We start from the raw sequence: 19,744 nt of genomic DNA on the forward strand, positions 1-19,744 counted from the left end.
TGATTCATTAATTCTTTTTTTTATATTTTTTATTTCTTTATTTTTTACTTCAAATGGTTTATTCTATGTTTTGATTTCAGAGTGTAATTGAGACATCAGACAAAGGAGGCGGTTGGTTTAAAACTTTAAAAAAACAAAACATTTTTATTTTTTATTTTATTGTTTTTAGTTCTAATAAAAGATGTAGTTGGGGGTTTTGTACAAGGATTCTACGCACACCTCTGATATAATGCACGTGCGATACTTACGTACGTCCAGACTTACGTACGGATGTTGAAGAATACGTAGCGTCAGGAGACACTGCGGGCGGTGGGTGAAGGGTTTTGTGGGTCATGGAGGAGGAAGGTAAATAAAAGAGGAGCGCTGCTACGGCACACACGGCACTTGGCTTCGGGACGGTTCGCCGGGGCCAGTTTGCTCTGACGCGGGTGCAGGAGCGGGACACGGAGTGGACGGATAGACCCGGAGAGAGGAGGGACTGTCGGTCGGCTCCAAGCAGCGTCTGTCGGGCGGTGAGATGAACATCACGTTAGCCGTCTCCCATGCCTCCTCTCCGGATGCACACTGTCGGCGCGAGCTCCACTGGCCCTGCAGCAGCTAGCCTCGCGGCTAACGCTAGCCATTCTCGCTATTGTTGACAGGCAGGCGCCCATTAACCCCCCGTTTATGTCCTTTTATTCACTCATTGGTTAATTACCGGGTTGCTAGCGACATGTAGAGCGGATTTCTCGAGCCGTGGGACTGTTTTGGACTAGAGATACGACGCTCTCCGGGGCTTTGCACCAGTGCTCCCAGTCCCCCCTTGTTGTCTAGAAAGTGCACGGTTCAGCTGAACGACCTGCTTAAAAAGTAGGAGCTTCTGCCACACTTAATATTTTGCAAGAGGCTTCTTTTTCGATTGACTGCCTCTGTGGCCTTTCTGTGGCGAGTATTAATAACTAGGTGTAATCCTCTTACTTTGACCCTAATCATAATTCAGCAGCAGTGGAGATGCAAGAGGCCTGGATGTGCAGCTTCACCTGCAGGAGAAAAGCACCTGTCCACCTGTGGAATCTGGTGACATTTACTCTTAAAAGCACCTGGAATTCATTGCACGCGTGGATAATTATGTTTTCGACAGTTCATTGTGGGGAATCATTGCGTACAGCTCTTAAGAGATTAGAGCTGGAAGAGAGTAGGTCAGCATTTGTACTGTATATCATCTTTTCATGCATGCACTTTTCTATATAGGTCAGAGAGGTTGGTATCCTTCTTCAGTTGGCACATCTGGATCTATTAGTCTTTTGATAGTCAACTGGCTCATTGCTTGGGAATGTTCATTTGATTTAAATGTTATGTAGATGTATCGATTTGATTTATTATTTATACCAATAAGTCTCAAAGTATTAGAATATTCCATAATATTTTATGCTTTTCTATTTCTTTTTTTTTTTTTTTCTTTTTTTTTAAATCAGTGGGCTGTCACAACAAAAAGAAAAACCTATTTCAACTTTTTAGTTGCCACGCTGTGAGTGGAGAAATAAGTGACGATATTCTAATTTTCGAAACTGTACTTGTGTGTACCACTGGGGAAATTAGAGATGGAGAGTAGGCCAGCATGTGCAGCAGCTTGTCATCCTTTATCCCATCCACTGTCTATAGGGCAGTGTGGTGAGCAGTAGCAGATATATTACACACATAGAGACATGTTACACAATAACAAACTGATGGAAAGTTGTTTTGTTATGTCTTAACTCAGTCATAAATATCTAGAATATTTCACAATCCTAGTTTTCTTGTAATCTAAAAATTACTTTTTTTGTCATCTAAAAATGCTTCAAACATTTTATATTGGTGTTGGATGCTGATGTTGTTTTTTTCCTCGCTGTGCTCGCTGCTATTTTAAAATAAAATTTATACTTACTGGACCGAGCAAAATGCATAGTGGGTGTCTGTGCCTGCTGGCCCATCATATCCTCGTTATTAATGGTTCAGCAAAAGTTGAAAAATGTTACGAAAAACAGCAGATGGAGCTCAGATGTGTTTGTGTGATACGAAGCTACTTGTGCAGAATGAAATCTTTAAGCATTTCGCCTCACTTGGCCCGTCAGTCATCAGAAAATGCCAGAAGCGGTTTTGCAATTGGTGTTATTAAGGATAATCTAAAGTTGAAATTGTTGTTTGAAGGACGTGCATGTCACGGGAATTACAGCTCATTTTCACCTTTTGGGATCATTGTTGATCAGAGTTTTACAGCCGTTCTTTCTTTTTCCCTCCAAAGTTCTCAGGCGGTCTTATTGGGTTTGCCTCGTCCGTGTGTTGCCATGGCGATGCGGGAGTTGGTCGAGGCAGAATGTGGGGGCGCCAATCCCCTCATGAAGTTGACCGGTCACATGACCACGGAGGGGGGTGCATGGCGGCACCGCTCAACACCGACGGTCAGTAGTTTGTTGCAATCGGAAAGTCTTCATGTTTACCTTGAAACTGTGTGTAATAACATGTGTAATAACAAGATATGGGACCTGTTGTCATCAACTTCTCGTCTCTTTTTAGATCCCCCCGACTACCATTGAAATTGCAACCGAGGAGGAGGTCAGTGGTTCTTTTTTTTTTTTTTTTCTTTCCCATTTCCAGTCCATTTAATTTCAAGCTGAATAAGTGCTTTCATAGATATTTATTATTACGGAACACCTGCTTCAAATGCAGAAGCTTGATAGCTTACAATTTATTCTATGATGGACTGGCATAGTAACCCCCCCCCCCCCCCCCCCCCCCCCCCATTACCCTAACTTCATATAAATGGTGTCAAAGATGGCTGGATGTTCAGCTGTTTTTATCCTTATTTCACTGCAATATCATGTCTGTGGGTGTTTTCTTTGGTTGTTTTTTGTTTTTAGTTGGTGAATGAGTTCCTCCAGGAGCCCCCACGTCCCCCCCACACGTTCGATATGGGTCAGCTGTTGGAGGAAATGCAGCAGATTGACCAGCAGAGCTACAGACAGGCTCCACAGAGAGGTACCTTTCACTATCGCTGCAAACTAATTTCACTTATCTTTTGCTCCGGGGGGGGCTCATCGGTGCACAAACTGCTATCGGCATCTCACGTTTTCCCGAATATTTTTCTGTTCCGCAGCCCCAGACGTTGCAGCGTTGGCGCTCTCCGGTGACTGGGCCTCCGAGTTCCTCTCCAGTTCGGACTCGGCCCCCGCACCTGGGCTCGTCTCTGCCGGCGACGCCGCGGACGGCGATTGGACGAGAGAATTCATCGCTGAGGCAGCAGATGCAGACTGGACGAAAGAATTTATTGCCGAGGCAGCAGGTAGCTGCGGTTCGCTTTTGTGCTTCCTCCCTTGAAATACCTGCCGTAACCAAATGTGCAGTTCACGTTTCCGGAGGCGTCATCAGCTTTTTTGTTCGGCTCCTTCTGACATCAGAGCCGCCGTGCGCAGGACACGTTTGTCCTGCTTGAATGACTTTGCCAACATCTTTCTCTCGTGTGCTCCAGATCCCGGTCGCTGGGCAGAAGAGTATCTGGAGCAGTCTGAGGAGAAGTTGTGGCTGGGGGACCAGGGAGGCAAGGAGAATGAATGGTGAGGCCTGGGAGGTTTGTTGACCACGCTGGTGTAAAATGGCCCGTGTGAGTGCGGCGACACTTGTGGGGAGTTGGAAGGTTTAATCACGCCACCACGTCCAGTCTGGACATATAGGGCTCATGCAGTGGAAAACAATCTCGAGCAGGAGGTGAACGTTGATGTTTTGCTCTGACTCGTGAGTTTAATGATCAACTCAGTGCTGTGGCCTCCGAACGCAACGCTGCAGAGACACAACCTTTCCCCCCCCGGATCGATTTGCTGCAGCGTGAAAATGGTGCAATAGTATATGGTTCTTGTTTGGTAATCTAATCGGCCCCCAAGTGTTGACGATCTATTTCTCATCGCCGCAGGACAAAGGAGTATCAAGCAGGAGAGGAGTTGAGGCAAACAGCCAATGAGCTCGTCTCAAAGGTCGAAGATCCCAAGTTACAAAACACAGAGGTGAGCAGCGGAGCTTTCTGGGAAAAAAAAAATCACTGACCTTTAATTGTCATTCTGTCTTACATGTCTATCATAAGCCATATTCTTCCTTTCTTCTTTTTAACATTTTTGTAGAGCACAGTGTGTTGGTTAATTATTGAAGATTTCTCTAGATGTGTTTTTAAGTTGTAGTTTGTGAAAGAGTATGAGTCTGGATAGGAACTCGCACTGTGTTAGTTTAAACATGGTAAATGCTTTTTTTTTTTTTTTTTTGGTCATTTTTTTTTTTTTTCTCCCCCCTCCCCATTGTTGTGTAGTTCCTGCGATTCATTAGGCAGATTGGCGAGGGCAGTGTGACAGTGGAGAGCAGAACAGACAAACAGCTCACAGATAACGCTCAGGCTGAGGAGGCTCAGACCTGGGCCTCCAACCTCAACCAGGTACGAGTCACTGCCCACTGAGGAGTCGACTGTTACGAGTGCCGACACAAGTGCATTAGGGAAGGCTTCACTTTCAATGTGCTTTGTGAGTCACCCACCTCCACCCCCCCACCACCCACCCCCCCTCTCTCTCAAGTATCTGACGCAGAGTAACATTTTCCACTAATGTAACCAAAAACAGCCACAACTCTGCCAGTAATATGAATCTCATGGCTGCAACAGCATCACACATGGAAATTGTTCCGCAAAGAGAAGACGTCCAGTTTCGAATGTGTGCAACCAGGTTTTCCCTGGCGTTCCAGTCTGCTGAGCTCGGCCACATTTGCTCTGGTCTTAATGGTATTTTTTTTGGCATATTAGTTTATAATCTTGGCAACGATCCTTCTATTTTACACTTACTTACGCTATCATTTGGTACACCTTGCTCGTTACTGACTCGGACCCTTTCTAAACTGCCCTTCATTCTTTGTGGTGAAGTTTCAGCAGTTTTCCGGGAAAAAAAACAAACCCTTTTGAGATCTTGTAGTCTGTACTGACATGATGGCATCACACAGTTCATGCATATTTGCCACCAATCCACCGATCTCCACGGATTCCTTTGGATTGAGATCAGATGAGTGAAGGGGATTTCAGTTTCAGTGAGCTCATCGATATGTCACATCCATTTGAATTAAGCTTCATGACAATGTGCATGGGCAAAGCCATAGAAGGACTGACACACACCCACTCGGCTGCTGCTCCTTAAACAATGCGTGTGTTTAAAACCATTACAAAGCCAGGCTCTCCCTGAAGCATGCTTCAAAAGTTTGATTCAGTCTGCTTTCTTCACACAGTAGCAGAAGTCATTAAAGCAGACTTGTCAGTCGTCCCACTCCTCCAAATTGTAGCGTCAGTTCCCTGTTTTCAGTTGATAGGATTGACACAGGTCTGCTCTTCTGCTGCTGCTGTCGCTCGTCTCCTTCCAGGTTGGACCAGCTCATTTCGCTGAATGTGCACATGGTCTTTTTCATATGTTAGCTTTTGCTGTTGCCGTTTTCATTTTGAACCAGTCTGTCCATTCTCGTCCTCCGTCTTCCTTCGAGAAAGCGTCTTCTTGTTCACCAAATATTGTCTCACGCCGTCCTTTATAAATGCCAGTAGGTTACATTCAAAGTCATGAAAATCCCCTCTTCACCCCATTCTCATGCTCAATTTGAAGGTCAGCTGACGCTGATGTGCCATGTGATTGGATATTCATCAGTTGCACAGGTGTACCTAATGCTGTGGGGGTAGTAAGTGTATCTCTATTCTTGAAGAGACAGAAATAAAAATCCATCTTGGAAGACTAAAATATCAATAAATAAAGACGAGACTCTGCTTCCTCTCTGTGCAGTGCATGCCTAACTGTCATTCCTGTCTATGATGATGAAATATCCATGTCCATCTAACTTTGACATGTACTTTTCCCCCATTTTTTTTTTTTTTTGACCTGCCCTTAAACTCTCGGCTTACCATCGCCTCGATTAACAACCACCATTCATCCCCCCCCCCCCCCCCCCCGCTCTGCTACTTGATATTGCTCCCACACCACCCACCCTTCCAAAACCAAAAAACCTCCTCACCAAACTGCTTCCTCCCACCTCAAAACATTGCCCCATTCCCCACCGTCACCCCCCCCTCGCCTCCCGCCATAGTTCCTGATGGAGACTGGGGGAGGGAGTCTTCCCTTGGAGCCCCCAGAGAGGAATAAGAAGATTGACAATGTTAAAGCTAAACAAGCAGAGCAGTGGGCCAAAGTCGTCAGGCAGGTAGGACCTCTGTGGTCGTGGCAGCCATAGGAACTAGATTTCTAGCCGTAGTCACTATACTTTAGCCCATCTACCAGTAGTGTACCAGTATACTTTTTGTTCTACATGTACACTCGGCATGTATTTTTCTTGCTGTTTAGTGTATTTTATATAAGACCAAAAAAACCCATCAGGAGATAAATCGGGGCGACATTAGGAAGGAGCAGGAACGCCTCTACTGACATCTCTCTGCCGTCATCTTTGCGCTCTCTACATTCACCTCCCTCTTATGTTTTACCCCAATTCAGTGGTTTCATCTCCCAACTCTGATGACACTGGAATTAGCCAGCACATGCAGATGCCTGTCAACCACTGCCATTGCTCTCCATTGCCCATTCAGGTGTCAGAGGAGTCGGCTGAAGCCTGGGTAGACGAGTTTGCAGCAGCAGGGCCGGATTTCCAACAAGCTAAAGCCGCAGTAGAGGTGAGGCACGAATCTAACCAATCAAAACCTTAAACTCAAGGTAACGTCCTATCACGTAAAGGTCAAAGTGCAACTTTTATGCTTGATGAGCATACATCTGTAAAAGATGCAGTGTGGAATATTTTAGTTCAACCGAAATTAGTATAAGATGCAATACATGTTTCAGCCACAAGATGGTGTCTTGATTCAATCAAAAAAGAAACTGAAGAAATAGTTGAAAACAGCTGAAGCTCCTGGCTTTTACACAGCACTGCAGTCTGTCATCAACTTACACTAACCCTGTCTTTGACAAGACATCTAAATTATATAACTTTATAATATCTTATTAAAATAGTTCATTTTGATCATAATGGAGAGCTTTTCTCAAGTGGCGCACACTGTGAAGTGTTTGAGACGTACTGATCTATGTTGACCCACATGGGGTGGCTAATGTACCACAGAGATTTGAAATTTTACCAAAATCACTTAATTCCACAAAGCTACAGGTCAAATATGTCTGCAGCTTTACGCCTATTATGAAAAGACTCTGCAGTGATGTGTGTCCGTCCCCTGGTCAGAGCGATGTGGACTTCTGGGAGAAGCTGCAGCAAGAGTGGGAGGAAATGGCCAAGCGCGACGCAGAGAGCCATCCGTGGTTGTCCGACTTCAATCAGCTGCTCAGCAGTTCTTACGACAAGGTATACTGGTCCTCTTCACCGTTGGAAGATTTGAGCGTTTCTGCACATACAGCTTGGCTTGTCGTCGTCCCCGACGACTTCCAGAGCTCTGGTCGAGCCGGACACCTACTCGAGAGTCTTTGTCGGTGTGTGATGGAACCAGCGTTTTGTTTAAACTTGAATTTTTACCCAACTCGTTTGTCTCGCAGGGCTATCAGTTTGAGGAGGAAAACCCGTACTTGTCTCACCCGGACCCTCTGTCAGAGGGAGTGAAGAGGATGGAGGCGGGGGACATCCCCGGTGCAGTGCGCTTCTTTGAGAGTGCCGTCCAGAGGGAAGCAGACAACCAGCTGGTGAGACTCAAAACGCGTGGTTTCCTTTTGAAATTAATTTATTTTGTCAATCCTGCTGTCAAAAATCATCTTACTTGCAATTTTGTTCACTTTTTCTTTTCCCTAACATGAGGCGGTAGGAATTTAACTATTGTGTGTCAGCGTTTTTGTGTGTTTTTTTTTTCACCCTTTAATTGCAGGCTTGGCAATATCTGGGAACCTGTCAGGCAGAAAATGAGCAAGAATTTGCTGCCATCAGTGCTCTCCGCAGGTCAGATATCAGAAAATGGCGACAAAACCTCTTGCATGAATTCACTGCATGTTTCAGAAGCACTTCATGATCTTTATCCGAGTCTACTGACACTAAGAAGGATTTGCCACGGGAGTTTTCTGTGCATGTCTCATGTTTGATTTGTAAATAGGCTTTTAAGATGTTTCACATTTGTTTTAATAAGACGTTTTCATTTTTGTTTTAATCAAAATAGTTATTCTTTTTAGTGAGAATGACATTATAACATGGCTGTGCACACAACGTCCACTCTGTCTCAATAAAAAGCATTGCTGTCTTCTCGGTCAAGGTTTAGTCTGTTCATGTCTGTCCTCGGGCTCGGCTACTACAGAACTGCGAATATTATTGAACCTATCATTATTCTGTCACTTTTTCTTTTCTTTTTTTCTACAATCCTAAAATGTACACTACAAAAATTAAGATTAATGACATGAAACACAGTTCAGATTTTCATGATTGACAGACTAAAATAAATAACAGAAAGACTTGTAATATATAACTTTATATGTATATGAAATCTCCCTCTATATATATATTTAATAGTTTAATTTCTATAATTAAAATGAACTTTGTAGTTATTGGAGATGCACTTGTAATTTGAGCAAAGAATTGTCATTCTTAAATTGAATTTGGCATCTCCATTTACAACCAGCGCCGTGGTTCCAAATGAACATTTGATAAAGGGGATTAAAACTCATGGTCGTTCACCAATTTGACGTCCCCTCCCTCCAGGTGTATCGAGCTGAAGAACGACAACCTGACCGCCCTGATGGCGCTGGCGGTCAGCTTCACCAACGAGTCGCTGCACAGGCAGGCCTGTGAGACTCTCCGCGACTGGCTGCAGCACAATCCGACGTACCGTCCTGTGTGGGAGCAACACGAGCAGGAGCGCCATAAAGACGGTGCCGGGGAAAGGGAGAAGGAGAAGGAAAGGGAGCGCTTTGGTTCTCTGCTGCCAGAGTGAGTGCCGCACTCGCGTCTGCGTTTTTTGTCGAGAAGGCACTCTTCTGATCAAAGTGTTAATCTGAGTATTGACTCCTTTTCTCCCCAACCGTAGATCTTTGTTTACCGACGTCCAGTCTCTGTACCTGCGGGCGGCCAACAGTGACCCCTCCCAGGTGGACCCTCAGCTGCAGTGTGGTCTGGGAGTCCTCTTCAACCTCAGCGGGGAGTACAACAAGGCAGTGGACTGCTTCAGCGCCGCCCTCTCCGTCACTCCGCAGGTTGGAGTCGAAGCCAACGCCGAGCCCCTCGGGAGTCTTTACGTCGTGTGCTATTTCTGTGTCTGAGCCCTGGCTCCTCGCTCTTCTTTCCCTACAAGGACTACCTGCTGTGGAACAAGCTGGGGGCCACCCTGGCCAATGGCAGTCGCTCGGAGGAGGCGGTGGCCGCCTACAGGAGAGCTCTGGAACTGCAGCCAGGGTTCGTTCGCAGTCGCTATAATTTGGGAATCAGCTGTGTTAATTTAGGAGCACATCGGTAAGTGAGCACTTCTTCACTATTGCAATATACATTTGTTGTTGGTAGTGTTTATCACAAAGCAGATTAATTACATAATAAAAAAAAAAATTAACTGTTCCATAAAATGCTCAAATGACACTATTAAAAAGCATAGAAACATTGTCACAACAGTTTTCTGAGTTCACTAATCCTGCAATATATATTTTAACAGTTAAGCCTCTCAATCTGCTAGAAAAGACACTGAAGTTGAAGTTATTTTATCAAAAGCGATTGAAGTAGTCCCTCTTTGTGTGATTTTGACGATCACACAAAGCCTGAGCTTTATCTGTGAGCTGTTTGACAAAAAGCTGTAAAATCTCAATACAAGCACATTTCCTCATCATGACAGTGAAATTACACCTTTACCTATACAATAATGTCCAGTTTTTATTTAACTTTCAGTTGCAAGATGATATTTTTCTAGTTCTGTCTGGTTAGGATGGATCAGATAGAATTGTTACTAATTGTTGGACGCTCTAATAATGTATATAGAGCATGCCACTGGGAAACTATCTTATACAAAGTGGTTGCTGTTGCACCAGATTGCTGAAATTATTCATATTCATATTCATATTTAATTGTTAAGTGTTTCTTCTAATTAAATGAGAAAATAGTTTTTGATTTCTTGTTTCTTTTGTAGTAGAATGCAGTGTTTTTTATTTCCACTAGGGGGCAGAGAAGTAAAGAAATACATTTGACTGATGCTGAAAAACAGTTGTCTATTGTGGGACACCGGTTATAATGTTCAGGATTGTTTTTAATTGTTATTAAATTGTACCTACTCTTCGCAATGGAGGCTAAACTGAATTGTCTGTTTGCTACAGTGGCCTTTGACCCCGATCCTTTTAGTATTTTATTTTCAGTTGTTCCGGTGTTTCGGATGTAAATAAGGGAAGTCCATCATCCTTCTTCCTGTGTGTTCGCAGAGAGGCAGTGGAGCACTTCCTGGAAGCTTTGTCTCTACAGCGCCAGGCTGCGGGAGACGGGCCGAGTGCCGCCAGGGGCCCAGGCGGCGTCGCGGCCACGATGATGTCTGACAACATCTGGTCCACCCTGCGCATGGCCCTCAGCATGATGGGAGAAAGCTCCCTGTACGCCGTGGCGGACCGGCGAGACTTGGACACGTTACTGGTTCACTTCTGCCAGAGGGAGGCCGACGGCGGGACTGAATGAAGGCCGGCCGGGGGAGGGCCGGTCGAGTGTGAATGCGGTCTGCTGGGAGGGGGATGTTTGGGCGACGAGGTGAAGAAGACTTGTGACAAGTGACGATTGGGGGTGGAGGGGTGGAGGGGAGGGGGGGTGGAGGAAGACACTGTGAAAAATCTGCCCTATTACACATTATCAGCATCGTGTGGTCATGTGTGTTTCAATGAGTTGCAGTGTTGGTGGCGACGCAGCGATCCAGCCGTGTGGTTCACAGGTCTCACTATTCCTCCTTTTTAATCTGCGTTGAATGAAGGTCACTTTCATTTACACGATTGTGTCCTCGAAGAAGAAGAAGAAGAAGCATGAGTCAAGCCCTTCTGTATTCAGTAGCCAGTGTTGTTATGCGAGTTGTAGTTCCGACACTCGGCGCTCTCCCACTTTCTTAACAGTCAGTACTCTCTGCGCTTATGTAGAATAAAGGTACAATATTGCTGTGACGTTGAAGTGAGCGCTGCTTTCATTTTCCGCGGTGCCCTAAAAGGTGGAAGGGTTTTACTGGTTCACAGTCGAAACACAAGTCAACAGTTCTCCATCTCTGTTTTTGTACTTTATTTAAATTTTTAGTAATCCCTATTCTGCCAGTGCTATGGACAACCAGCGGGACTGTTACTGTAATAAAGAGGTATGATGGGGTTGGGTGGTGAACATTTATTGTACGTTTTAATGATTAAAATCATATAACTGTTCTTGTCATTGAGAACAATTTCTCTGGACTCTTCTTTCTCCTGATCTTTTTCATATTGCTCTTGTAAAACAATTTGCTTCATTGTAAATTAATGTTATATGCCATAATGTGTACTGTAGCATAATTGATGCACTACAATTGTTTTCAGGCTACTTATATCCTGACTGCAATGTTTAATATAATGTTCAGCAATAAAGCTTTGATTCCAATAAACTGTGATATTTATCTCCTGAATCCATGAATAAAGTGACTTGGTTTGGCTGCCAAAGCAAGAAATATGTTTTTAATCAGTCTGGTAATGGGTGGCAGAGGGAATTTCAGAGTTGGAAACACTTGCAGAAAAAACTACTCGTGTTGAATTTTTACAGCAACAATACATGTCATTCATTAAGACATGAGTTTATATGTGAAGGCTTCAGTATGCTGCCAGGAAATTTCCTTTGTTTATAACTACCAATGTCAATACCATTATTTATAGCATCTTGCATTACTACAGCTGTTGACGTTTACATCTGTGCATATAATCAGTATATGGATGGATTTTGTAAAGTAGACGTTGCATTGTTCAACTACTTTCTTTATAGAGATCATATTGGCACCCAATTAATTGTTACTGGTTACCCACTGGACTTTTTCTTACTATAATAAGTTAAATTAAAACAGTCATATGAAAATAAAGACAATATCAAACACGGAAGGAAGTCAAGATATTGAGAGAAAGTTTAAAATACCAATGCAATTTTTGATGTTTTGGCCTGATCCATAAAAGTGAACTATTTCACTTTTATTGGTGGAATAAAAAAAAAGATCAGCTGTGAATATATAATTTATTGTTCCTAATATCTTGAAACAAAGGTGGAAATATATCCCTTCACGGATTGGTTCTTCTCGGGGAGGTTTTGTGATGATTCAAAATTAAAACTGGCAGGAAGAGGTCAAAGGTCACTCCACTCCACATCATTTCGCCACGCACGCGTGAAAAAAACAGGCGTCTCAACGTTCTGATGGGTTATCGCCTGTCTGACGCCCCGCCTCCTCTCGGCGCGCCGCACTCTGAGCCAATCAGCGTGGAGGAGGCGGGTCGAAAAAAGCGCTGATTGGTCCATTCAAAAAGCAACCCCGCCATTTAAATCTCCTTAAAAGTTCCATGTTTGTCCTCCACTGTGTTGGAATAAGTGAAAGGAGGCTCACGCACGCTTTTCATCCTCCGTCTTCACGTCTTCTTTAAGGTAAGAAAACGATTATAACACGAGAAGCTTAATTCATGCAAACGTATTTATTTCACATTTTCCGACAAAAACGTGTGCAATACATAATAAAAAGTGGAAGTGTCAAGCTAACGTCCGAGACCTCAGGTTTGCTTGTAACTCGTTCTGCCTGCAGCATTTTCTTTCTTCAATTCATTTTAAAATTACCCATTTTGGCGATTAAAGCACAAATGTCATGTGGATGTAGCCTGGTTTCTTGTAAACACAGACGGACTTGATTAGACAAAAATGTGATTATTAATAAACCACTTTCTATATTTGACTGTTTTCCTCTGCTGCAGAACTATTTGTGGCCAATCACGACCGCCGCTTGCTCGTATTGAATCATTTACAGGTAACATTTCATTATTTATTTCACATGCATTGATCTCTTGCACAGTACTGTCTGCTTTGACTGTCACTCAAGAAGTATTTTGTTGTGTTTACCTGTGAGCCAGGCATTTCTACATCGGCAACATGGGATCAAGTGAGAGCAAGATGACGGCACACGAAGAGAAAAAGGCAGAGCAGCCGGCTGTCAAGAAGACTCAAGTCAGTCATCTCATCGATCCGCGCTCTCCCTCAACTGGCATCGACCGAACGCCCATTCAGGTTGAGCAATCTTGTCTGTTTACTACAACTTGACATGTAAACAAAGAGGAAATGTGTGTTTTTTTAATGAAAATTTCTTTCTTGTTTTCATCTTTAAAGTTTGACCGTGTGTCCAAAATCCCTGCTGAAGTACAAACTGAGTGCCTTCCAGCATTCAGTGATCCTCGCTCTCCTTCTACTGGAATTACCCGCACGCCTGTCAGAGAAGTCATGCGGGGTGAATATTTTGTTAACATTCATTTTGCAGTTGGCAGTTCTCTGTGGGGGGGAGAAAAAAAAACCCCCAACAATTTTTTGTGAAAACAATTTTCATCCATTTGTTCCTTTAGCAACAGTTGGCTCCTTCGCTCGCCGCCTGGGCATGATTTTCCACCAAGAAGCAAACGTCAAAGTTGCTGAAGGTTCTGTGAAATACATCAGTGAGTTTCTGGATGACGGCAAGGTCGTTAAAGGCGAGGAGCTGGCTGCCACCGAGCCCCTCCTGACTCAACTGCCTGAGAACTATGGCGCCCTAACTGAGCAGGCCAAGCTCCCTGTGACGCCCGGCGTGCAGACGCTTGACGACTTTGTCCTTTTCGAAGAGCCTCAGGTGGAGGTTGTGATCGAGGCCGAAGCAGATCTCGCTCTGGATGATGCTGAAGAAGCTAAGGAGTCTCCTCTTCACAAGAGACTGAGCATGAGCTTGATTGCTTACAATGAGGGAGAAACCTCGTCGAGCGTCTTCGCAGAGGTGCATCGTGAAAGTGCCTCCTCTCCCGAGCCGAGTGTGGACGTGGGGCTCCTCGGGGATGGCCTTGATCACTGTTACGCCCTCCCCTCTGTCGCCGCTGAGCCAGAGTGCCCTGCCAGTCCTTCCGTTGTCACCGATTTCCCCACTCAAGTGTCTCCCGTGCAGCCGGAGGAACCAGGGAAACTGTCGTCCTCTGAAGTGACAGAAGAGCCGGTTAATGTGTCGCCTTCGCCTCCTGAGACTTCCCCAGCAGAGCCTCCAGCAGTTTCTACCCCAGAGCTTCCGCAGGTCTGCACCGGCATCCGCTGCCCATCCTTTGACTCAAAGAGTCCAAGCCAAGTGGTGTTCAAACCACAGTGGCTGGGAAAAGGCTTCGGTGCCACTGGGATGAGGGCCAAAGGAGTGCAGGGCCACCGGGGAAAAGGATCCTCCTCTCCTCTCGCTGTTCGTGTGGCTGTGAAGAACGCAACTAATGAAAACAAGGTGCAATCTGGAAAACGGAAGCAGAAAGGTGTGTGCAAAGTTTGTCTCCTCTTTGTTACATTATTAGCCGGTGGTTGTTGTTGTTAATGTTTTCCTTTATCAACTCTTTAAAAGGTACCGAAGGTCGCTCCCCTCTACAGATCCTTAAAGAAACCAACTCACCCAGAGATCAGCGCTCTCAGGTACAGAAAGCAGACCTGTATAAAACTATTCAGTCCCTTATTGGCTCAAAATCTCTGACTTGGCTGGAGGGGGAGAGAGAAATTTAATTATTGACTGAGATACGTTCTTGTGTTTCTCGCTTCAAAGATGAAGGTGAAAGTGTCGACTCCAGACAAGCAGAGGCTCGGGCAGACGGAGCGCCGGGTGCTGGCAGTGTCTCTGGACAAGGAGAACCGATGAAGCGCTGCAGTGACCTGAACACAGTCCGTCCTTGTTTTACTCACACTCTTTAAATGTGCTTCTATATTTGCAGTTTCTTTTCAACTGATTCGTGTTGTGTATATATTACTTAAGATGCTGCAAACTCCCAATTTCCTCTTGTTTTGTTCATCTTGTAAATATAAATAAATGTATTTGCATTCATCCCTCAGACTTTAATTTGTTGTTTGTACTTGTCTTTTTCTTCTATAACATTTCTTGCCAGCTTTTCCAACTTTTCAGGAAAGGAAAAAAAAACATTTTATGGGCTTGCATGTGTGCATATATAGAATAATAGCTAAAGAAGTTGTTTTTTTTGTTTTGTAAAGATTGCACATCTTTTCTTTCATACAACTGATAACAAATCCAATCTCTAGGTCATGTTAAACCGTCTAGCTTGTCTGTTTTTTTAAAAATATATATCTGTTTCATACAAATATGAGTCAGGCGGCTGAAGATGATCCAACCAAACATGAAGCCGCGGGCTGGTGACTTGTCACTGTGTTCAGGTACTCAACCATTTATCAACAATCAAAATTCTGAAAAGATTCAGTGTGCGAAAGCAACTCACTAAGCAATCTGTTCAATTGATTGAGGAAGTAAGTGAGACTTTGTGTAAGAAATCCAAGCAGTCACTGAGAAAACATGCAAACTTCACTCAGGAGTGCAAACCAGAAGTGTTATTCCAGTGAGGAAACACCGTTGTCATAGTTCAAACTCGTGCCACATGAAATTTATTTAGAAATGAACTTGTTTCAAGTTTATCTGTGGATTTGTCTTAGCTCAATTGCGTATTCTTAAAATAAAGACTTTTGATCATTCTTTTCAATTCAGTGTGAATACAGATCTATACAATTGAGAAAAACTATTGGCAATCTATATATTATAATAAACCTTTATCTTCATTTACCACCTGTGTTTTTTTTTACCTGCCGAAGCATCCGTTTTATTTTTGTCACGATGACTCTTCAGTTTTCTCAGAAAAACTATCAGGTGCATGTGACTGAACCTACATTCAAAGAAAGACCCTGAACGTTGCCTTTTTTTTATTGAGTGAAAGAATGACACAGTTAAGGTCCACATTTCATAAATTGACACTCAAGACTTGTGTAATGAAGAATCCCAAGTTTATTATGTATTATTGCTCATTTGCACAGCGTGTATCCAGAGTAGGAAAAGAGACAGTCCAAATTCTAGTAAGAGCTTGGATTCAGTTTTTCTTTATGTACACAAAACTGTCCTTCAAGTTTATCTGTTAGCATGCAGAGGAAAAAAAAGTTAAGATCCTATATACAAATTCAGATGTTCTGCTCATAAGCGCACTATAGCTGTTGTCATCCATGTAACATTCATACAAAGAGTCCTGTCCTGAGACAAATGGGTCAATTATTATTATTATTTATTATTTATTTTTTTTGTAAGTGCTTAGTGAACCATGACAACCATTTTATTATCCCATCTGTCACTTCAGCAGTTTACCCAAAGCACTTCTCAGGTCTCGCTAGTGAGGGGTCAGGCCAAATACTCTGACCCCAAATCCTGGTAAATATTGTCCACCGATCACATGCAAAACAAACACTAATGTAGACATCTGCAAACTAGAACTCCATTTCGGTTTAAATTAGAAAATGAAAAAAGAAAGTAAATGTAAGCATCTAGGGAATCTACTCAAACTAAGAACAAACAACAATCTGAAACAATAGATGCAAACGATCATATTATTCGTATGGTGTAACTTACGTGTTGATATAAAACACAGCGTGATCATAGAGTTTGCGTGACCCTACAGAGGCTGCGACTTGACATGTATTTAATTCTATCTAATCCAGTGTGCTACCATTTCCATTTGGCAACTGTTCTGCTTGGGTGATATTTGAATTGCTGCAGGAAGTGTGCATATATTATCAATTTGAATCACAGAATAATTATCTATTGATAGGAATGATATTTTCTGAGATCCCCACCCCCTTGTCCCACTTTAAAGTTCCTCCATAATGTGAGAAGAATGGTCGGGGCGCGATGTGACAAAGAGAAGAGAAACTCTTCACACCGCAACCCCTCCCCAACATTAAATTGGACTTGGCACAATTGAAACACCTTCTTCTCATCCTATGTGGCTCTTTGTCCCTCATCCCTCCCTACATCATTAATTACTTTCCATTTTTTTTCTTCTCTATGTCCAAGGCAGGTTGATATCTGCTCTCGATCTGCTCGCACACGGGGAACAGCTTCAGTTCCATATCTTGAGGAAGCTGTCCCAGGATCCTGTGCAACAGGCCATGCCGTCTGAAGATACTCCGATGCAGCTGACTCTGTTGTCGTGACCAGCCAGAACTCCTGGACACAAAAAAACCCGAACACAACGCAGGATGAAGAAAGTGTCGTGGGTCTTCATGTGTGAGGAATTGCACTTCAAAATCTGCGTCGCTCGTTTACTCACCCACTCTCTCGGCTTTGAGGGCATCCCAGATGTTGACGTTGAAGTCGTCGTAGCCGGCCAGCAGCAGGCGTCCAGACAGAGACGGAGCCAGGGAGGTCACGCCGCACATGATGCTGGAGTCCTGGTAAGTAATGAGGTCCTGGTCGGCTCGCAGGTCGTACAGTTTGCAGGTGGCGTCGTCTGATCCCGTGATCACCGCGTTGCCGTTGGGGAAGAACTGGGAGAAAGAAAAGAGGTCATAAAGTACAAGCAGCTGGAGCTCGAACACAGAAGAGAAGTAAGTGGAAATCTTCTCACCCCAATGGCGTTGATGTCACTCTCGTGGCCTCCGAAGGTCTGTCTGCATGTCGCCTCCCTGATGTCCCACAGCTTGGCCGTGAAGTCGCACGCCCCTGAGATGAAGAACTTGAAGTCTGGAGACACAGCCAGAGACATGCAGTCTCCCTGGTGTCCGGCAAAAACTGTCTTCTGGGTCCCCGTCTCTATGTCCCATAGTACGCTAGAGAGGAAGCAGGGCGCAGGACAATATCTGTTTTAGTCTTGAGTACAACACGTTGTACTGTCTTTGCTTTCATAGAATACACGTTGAATTCTTACCAAGTGCAGTCTCCTGAGCTGGTTATGATCTCACTGTCGCTGAGGAAGCGACAGCAGGACAGGTAACCTGAGCGACCACAAAAACACCAGACGAGGTCCGTGAACACAGGATGCAAGTGTCACCAAGACATACGTATGATCCGAATGCTGTGTTGTCCCACCTGTGTGTGCCGCCAGCTCACGCATCACCTTCACGTTCCCGTCTTTGCCCTTGAGGTTGTAGATGGAGCACATGTTGTCGAGACCGCCACAGGCCACCAGGTTTCCTGAAGGTGCGTAGGCACAGGTCATCACCCATGATGACTTCAGGGGGATGGCATTCACCTGGGCACACACGGAAAACAGAGACACTTGTCTTCAAAAAATACAGACTCTGGACATCTCGATAGATCAAATCAACAAGATCTGCAAAGCTCTGGAGCTTGAACGCATGAAATCTCAAGGTATATGAACAAATCATGGTTTTCATCTGTCTGTTTCCAGTTAGTCACATCAATGACATACCTTTGCTTTTATTCTTACCTTGTTTGTTGTGATACTGTCCCACACAATAAGTTTCCCATCTTGTGAAGCACTGACACACAGCCTGGTGGATGACAAGTACACTGTATATTAATAACTGGCCATGTCTTCCTATCAATTCAACCATCATAAAGCAAAGTCTTATCGTAACAAATCAGGGATTGGCTCCCTTATCTTTACTTTTACTTTTGCAAAAAAAAAAAAAAAAAAACTCTAATCAGTATGTCAATGACAAATAGAGAATAATCTATTACATCTGTGTATAAAACAAAATACTCTGTATTTACTTTGAATCACCAATGGACCAGTGCATTGCATAAATCTTGGCAAGGTGACCCCTTAGTGTTTTCCTGGTCTTCAACTGGACACGCCCTACCACAGTGATTGAAGCTGCAGCTTCCTGCAGCGAGGTGTCCTGAACGGCTTTCCGGGCAGCCTGGGGAGAAGACAAAGCATTTCAACGCCAACGAAAAAAAACAAACAAACAAACAGTGCAGCTAAAAGTCATATTTTGCGTGTCTGGGTACAGCTGAGAATATTTCCAAATGTTTTTAAATCAAGAATGTAGTCATACTGCCACTCTGATGTACTATGAATTTAAATGGATGGGGCCTACTGACTGTGATCTGGTCTTTGAGGCTGTCTGCCTCTTTTCGCAATTGCTCCATTTCACCCATGGCAAATGGTTGATAGGCACTGTCACCAACTGAAGACGAGGAGAGGTGGCAGGAAAGCCAGTTATCCTGAAATAAAGAGGCGAAGAGGAGAAACAACAAATACACAGATGAGTTTACCAAGAAATCCCAACAGAAGTTGTGATTCTTACCCATATGTCCCAGCTGCAGCCCGGCCTGCACTACAGCTCCATGCTGCAGTTTTACCTGCGCCACTTTTCGGAAGTGGACGTCCTGCCGAGCTCAAACCTCCAAGCAAGTGCTATTTTGCAAGTCAAACTGGCCCTCGTCTACTTTGCAAAGTTTCGTAAATATGTACAAACACTCAGCGAAAGCCACAGGACACGCCTACTCAGGAATTGTGCGTGTGTGTGTGTGTGTGTGTGTGTGTGTGTGTGTGTGTGTGTGTACAGAGACAAAAGTTGACAGTACGATTATTCAGAAGTGACATTAGCAGAGAAAGTTTGCTCTTCAGATGATGTGACAGTTGTGGTGAGACGTCCTCACCCTGAAGGTACACACAAACCAGTATGTCCTGTCATAATGCCGCAAGTGTATCAGCTCCCAGCCAGTCGCCTCTCACTCAGCGCTGATCGCTGGCGCTTGTGCCATTTAACAGTCAAATGAGCGCTCGCCTAATGTTGATGGCTATTAAATTTGGTGCTGCCG

The 19,744-nt window shown here is 44.1% G+C and overlaps 3 protein-coding genes across 5 annotated transcripts; 2 read left to right on the forward strand and 1 right to left on the reverse strand.

The window, feature by feature from the left end:
• Positions 1-339: 339 nt before the first annotated feature.
• pex5 (peroxisomal biogenesis factor 5) lies at positions 340-10,721 on the forward strand. Of its 2 annotated transcripts, XM_080501566.1 has the most exons (16): positions 340-512; positions 2,261-2,417; positions 2,533-2,571; positions 2,877-2,994; positions 3,113-3,298; positions 3,485-3,569; positions 3,923-4,013; positions 4,310-4,432; positions 6,599-6,682; positions 7,240-7,359; positions 7,548-7,691; positions 7,871-7,941; positions 8,692-8,919; positions 9,017-9,182; positions 9,281-9,438; positions 10,386-10,721. In XM_080501566.1, exons 2-16 carry the CDS (start codon positions 2,304-2,306, stop codon positions 10,630-10,632), a joined length of 1,974 nt encoding a protein of 657 aa, XP_080357692.1. In that variant the 5' UTR covers positions 340-512; positions 2,261-2,303; the 3' UTR covers positions 10,633-10,721. The 2 variants fall into 2 exon arrangements, with proteins under 2 accessions (XP_080357692.1, XP_080357693.1); XM_080501567.1 differs by lacking the exon at positions 4,310-4,432.
• A 1,797-nt stretch (positions 10,722-12,518) lies between these two features.
• Positions 12,519-14,964, forward strand: cdca3 (cell division cycle associated 3). Its single transcript, XM_080500384.1, has 7 exons — positions 12,519-12,579; positions 12,900-12,952; positions 13,056-13,209; positions 13,309-13,426; positions 13,539-14,450; positions 14,537-14,604; positions 14,732-14,964. The coding sequence occupies exons 3-7, from the start codon at positions 13,075-13,077 to the stop codon at positions 14,822-14,824; spliced, it is 1,326 nt and encodes a 441-aa protein (XP_080356510.1). The 5' UTR covers positions 12,519-12,579; positions 12,900-12,952; positions 13,056-13,074; the 3' UTR covers positions 14,825-14,964.
• A 2,108-nt stretch (positions 14,965-17,072) lies between these two features.
• gnb3a (guanine nucleotide binding protein (G protein), beta polypeptide 3a) lies at positions 17,073-19,078 on the reverse strand (the record flags this gene model as incomplete). 2 transcript variants are annotated; one of them, XM_080501076.1, is made up of 8 exons in its annotated part: positions 17,073-17,179; positions 17,283-17,499; positions 17,580-17,781; positions 17,880-17,946; positions 18,041-18,203; positions 18,402-18,484; positions 18,699-18,837; positions 19,022-19,078. In XM_080501076.1, 8 exons carry the CDS (start codon positions 19,076-19,078, stop codon positions 17,073-17,075), a joined length of 1,035 nt encoding a protein of 344 aa, XP_080357202.1. The 2 variants fall into 2 exon arrangements, with proteins under 2 accessions (XP_080357202.1, XP_080357203.1); XM_080501077.1 differs by having other exon boundaries at positions 18,402-18,465; positions 18,689-18,837.
• Positions 19,079-19,744: the final 666 nt, after the last annotated feature.

Source organism: Blennius ocellaris (assembly GCF_963422515.1).
Source record: "Blennius ocellaris genome assembly, chromosome: 8".
Taxonomy (NCBI): Eukaryota; Metazoa; Chordata; class Actinopteri; order Blenniiformes; family Blenniidae; genus Blennius; species Blennius ocellaris.

Bases quoted from the DNA above. Each gene is read 5' to 3' on its own strand.
- pex5 (XM_080501566.1), top strand. From the start codon at position 2,304: ATGGCGATGCGGGAGTTGGTCGAGGCAGAATGTGGGGGCGCCAATCCC. The intron at 7,360-7,547 runs GTATACTGGTCC...TTTGTCTCGCAG, and splicing joins TCAGCAGTTCTTACGACAAG to GGCTATCAGTTTGAGGAGGA. The intron at 9,183-9,280 runs GTTGGAGTCGAA...TTTCCCTACAAG, and splicing joins CCCTCTCCGTCACTCCGCAG to GACTACCTGCTGTGGAACAA.
- cdca3 (XM_080500384.1), top strand. From the start codon at position 13,075: ATGGGATCAAGTGAGAGCAAGATGACGGCACACGAAGAGAAAAAGGCA. The intron at 13,427-13,538 runs GTGAATATTTTG...TTGTTCCTTTAG, and splicing joins TGTCAGAGAAGTCATGCGGG to CAACAGTTGGCTCCTTCGCT. The intron at 14,605-14,731 runs GTACAGAAAGCA...CTCGCTTCAAAG, and splicing joins CCAGAGATCAGCGCTCTCAG to ATGAAGGTGAAAGTGTCGAC.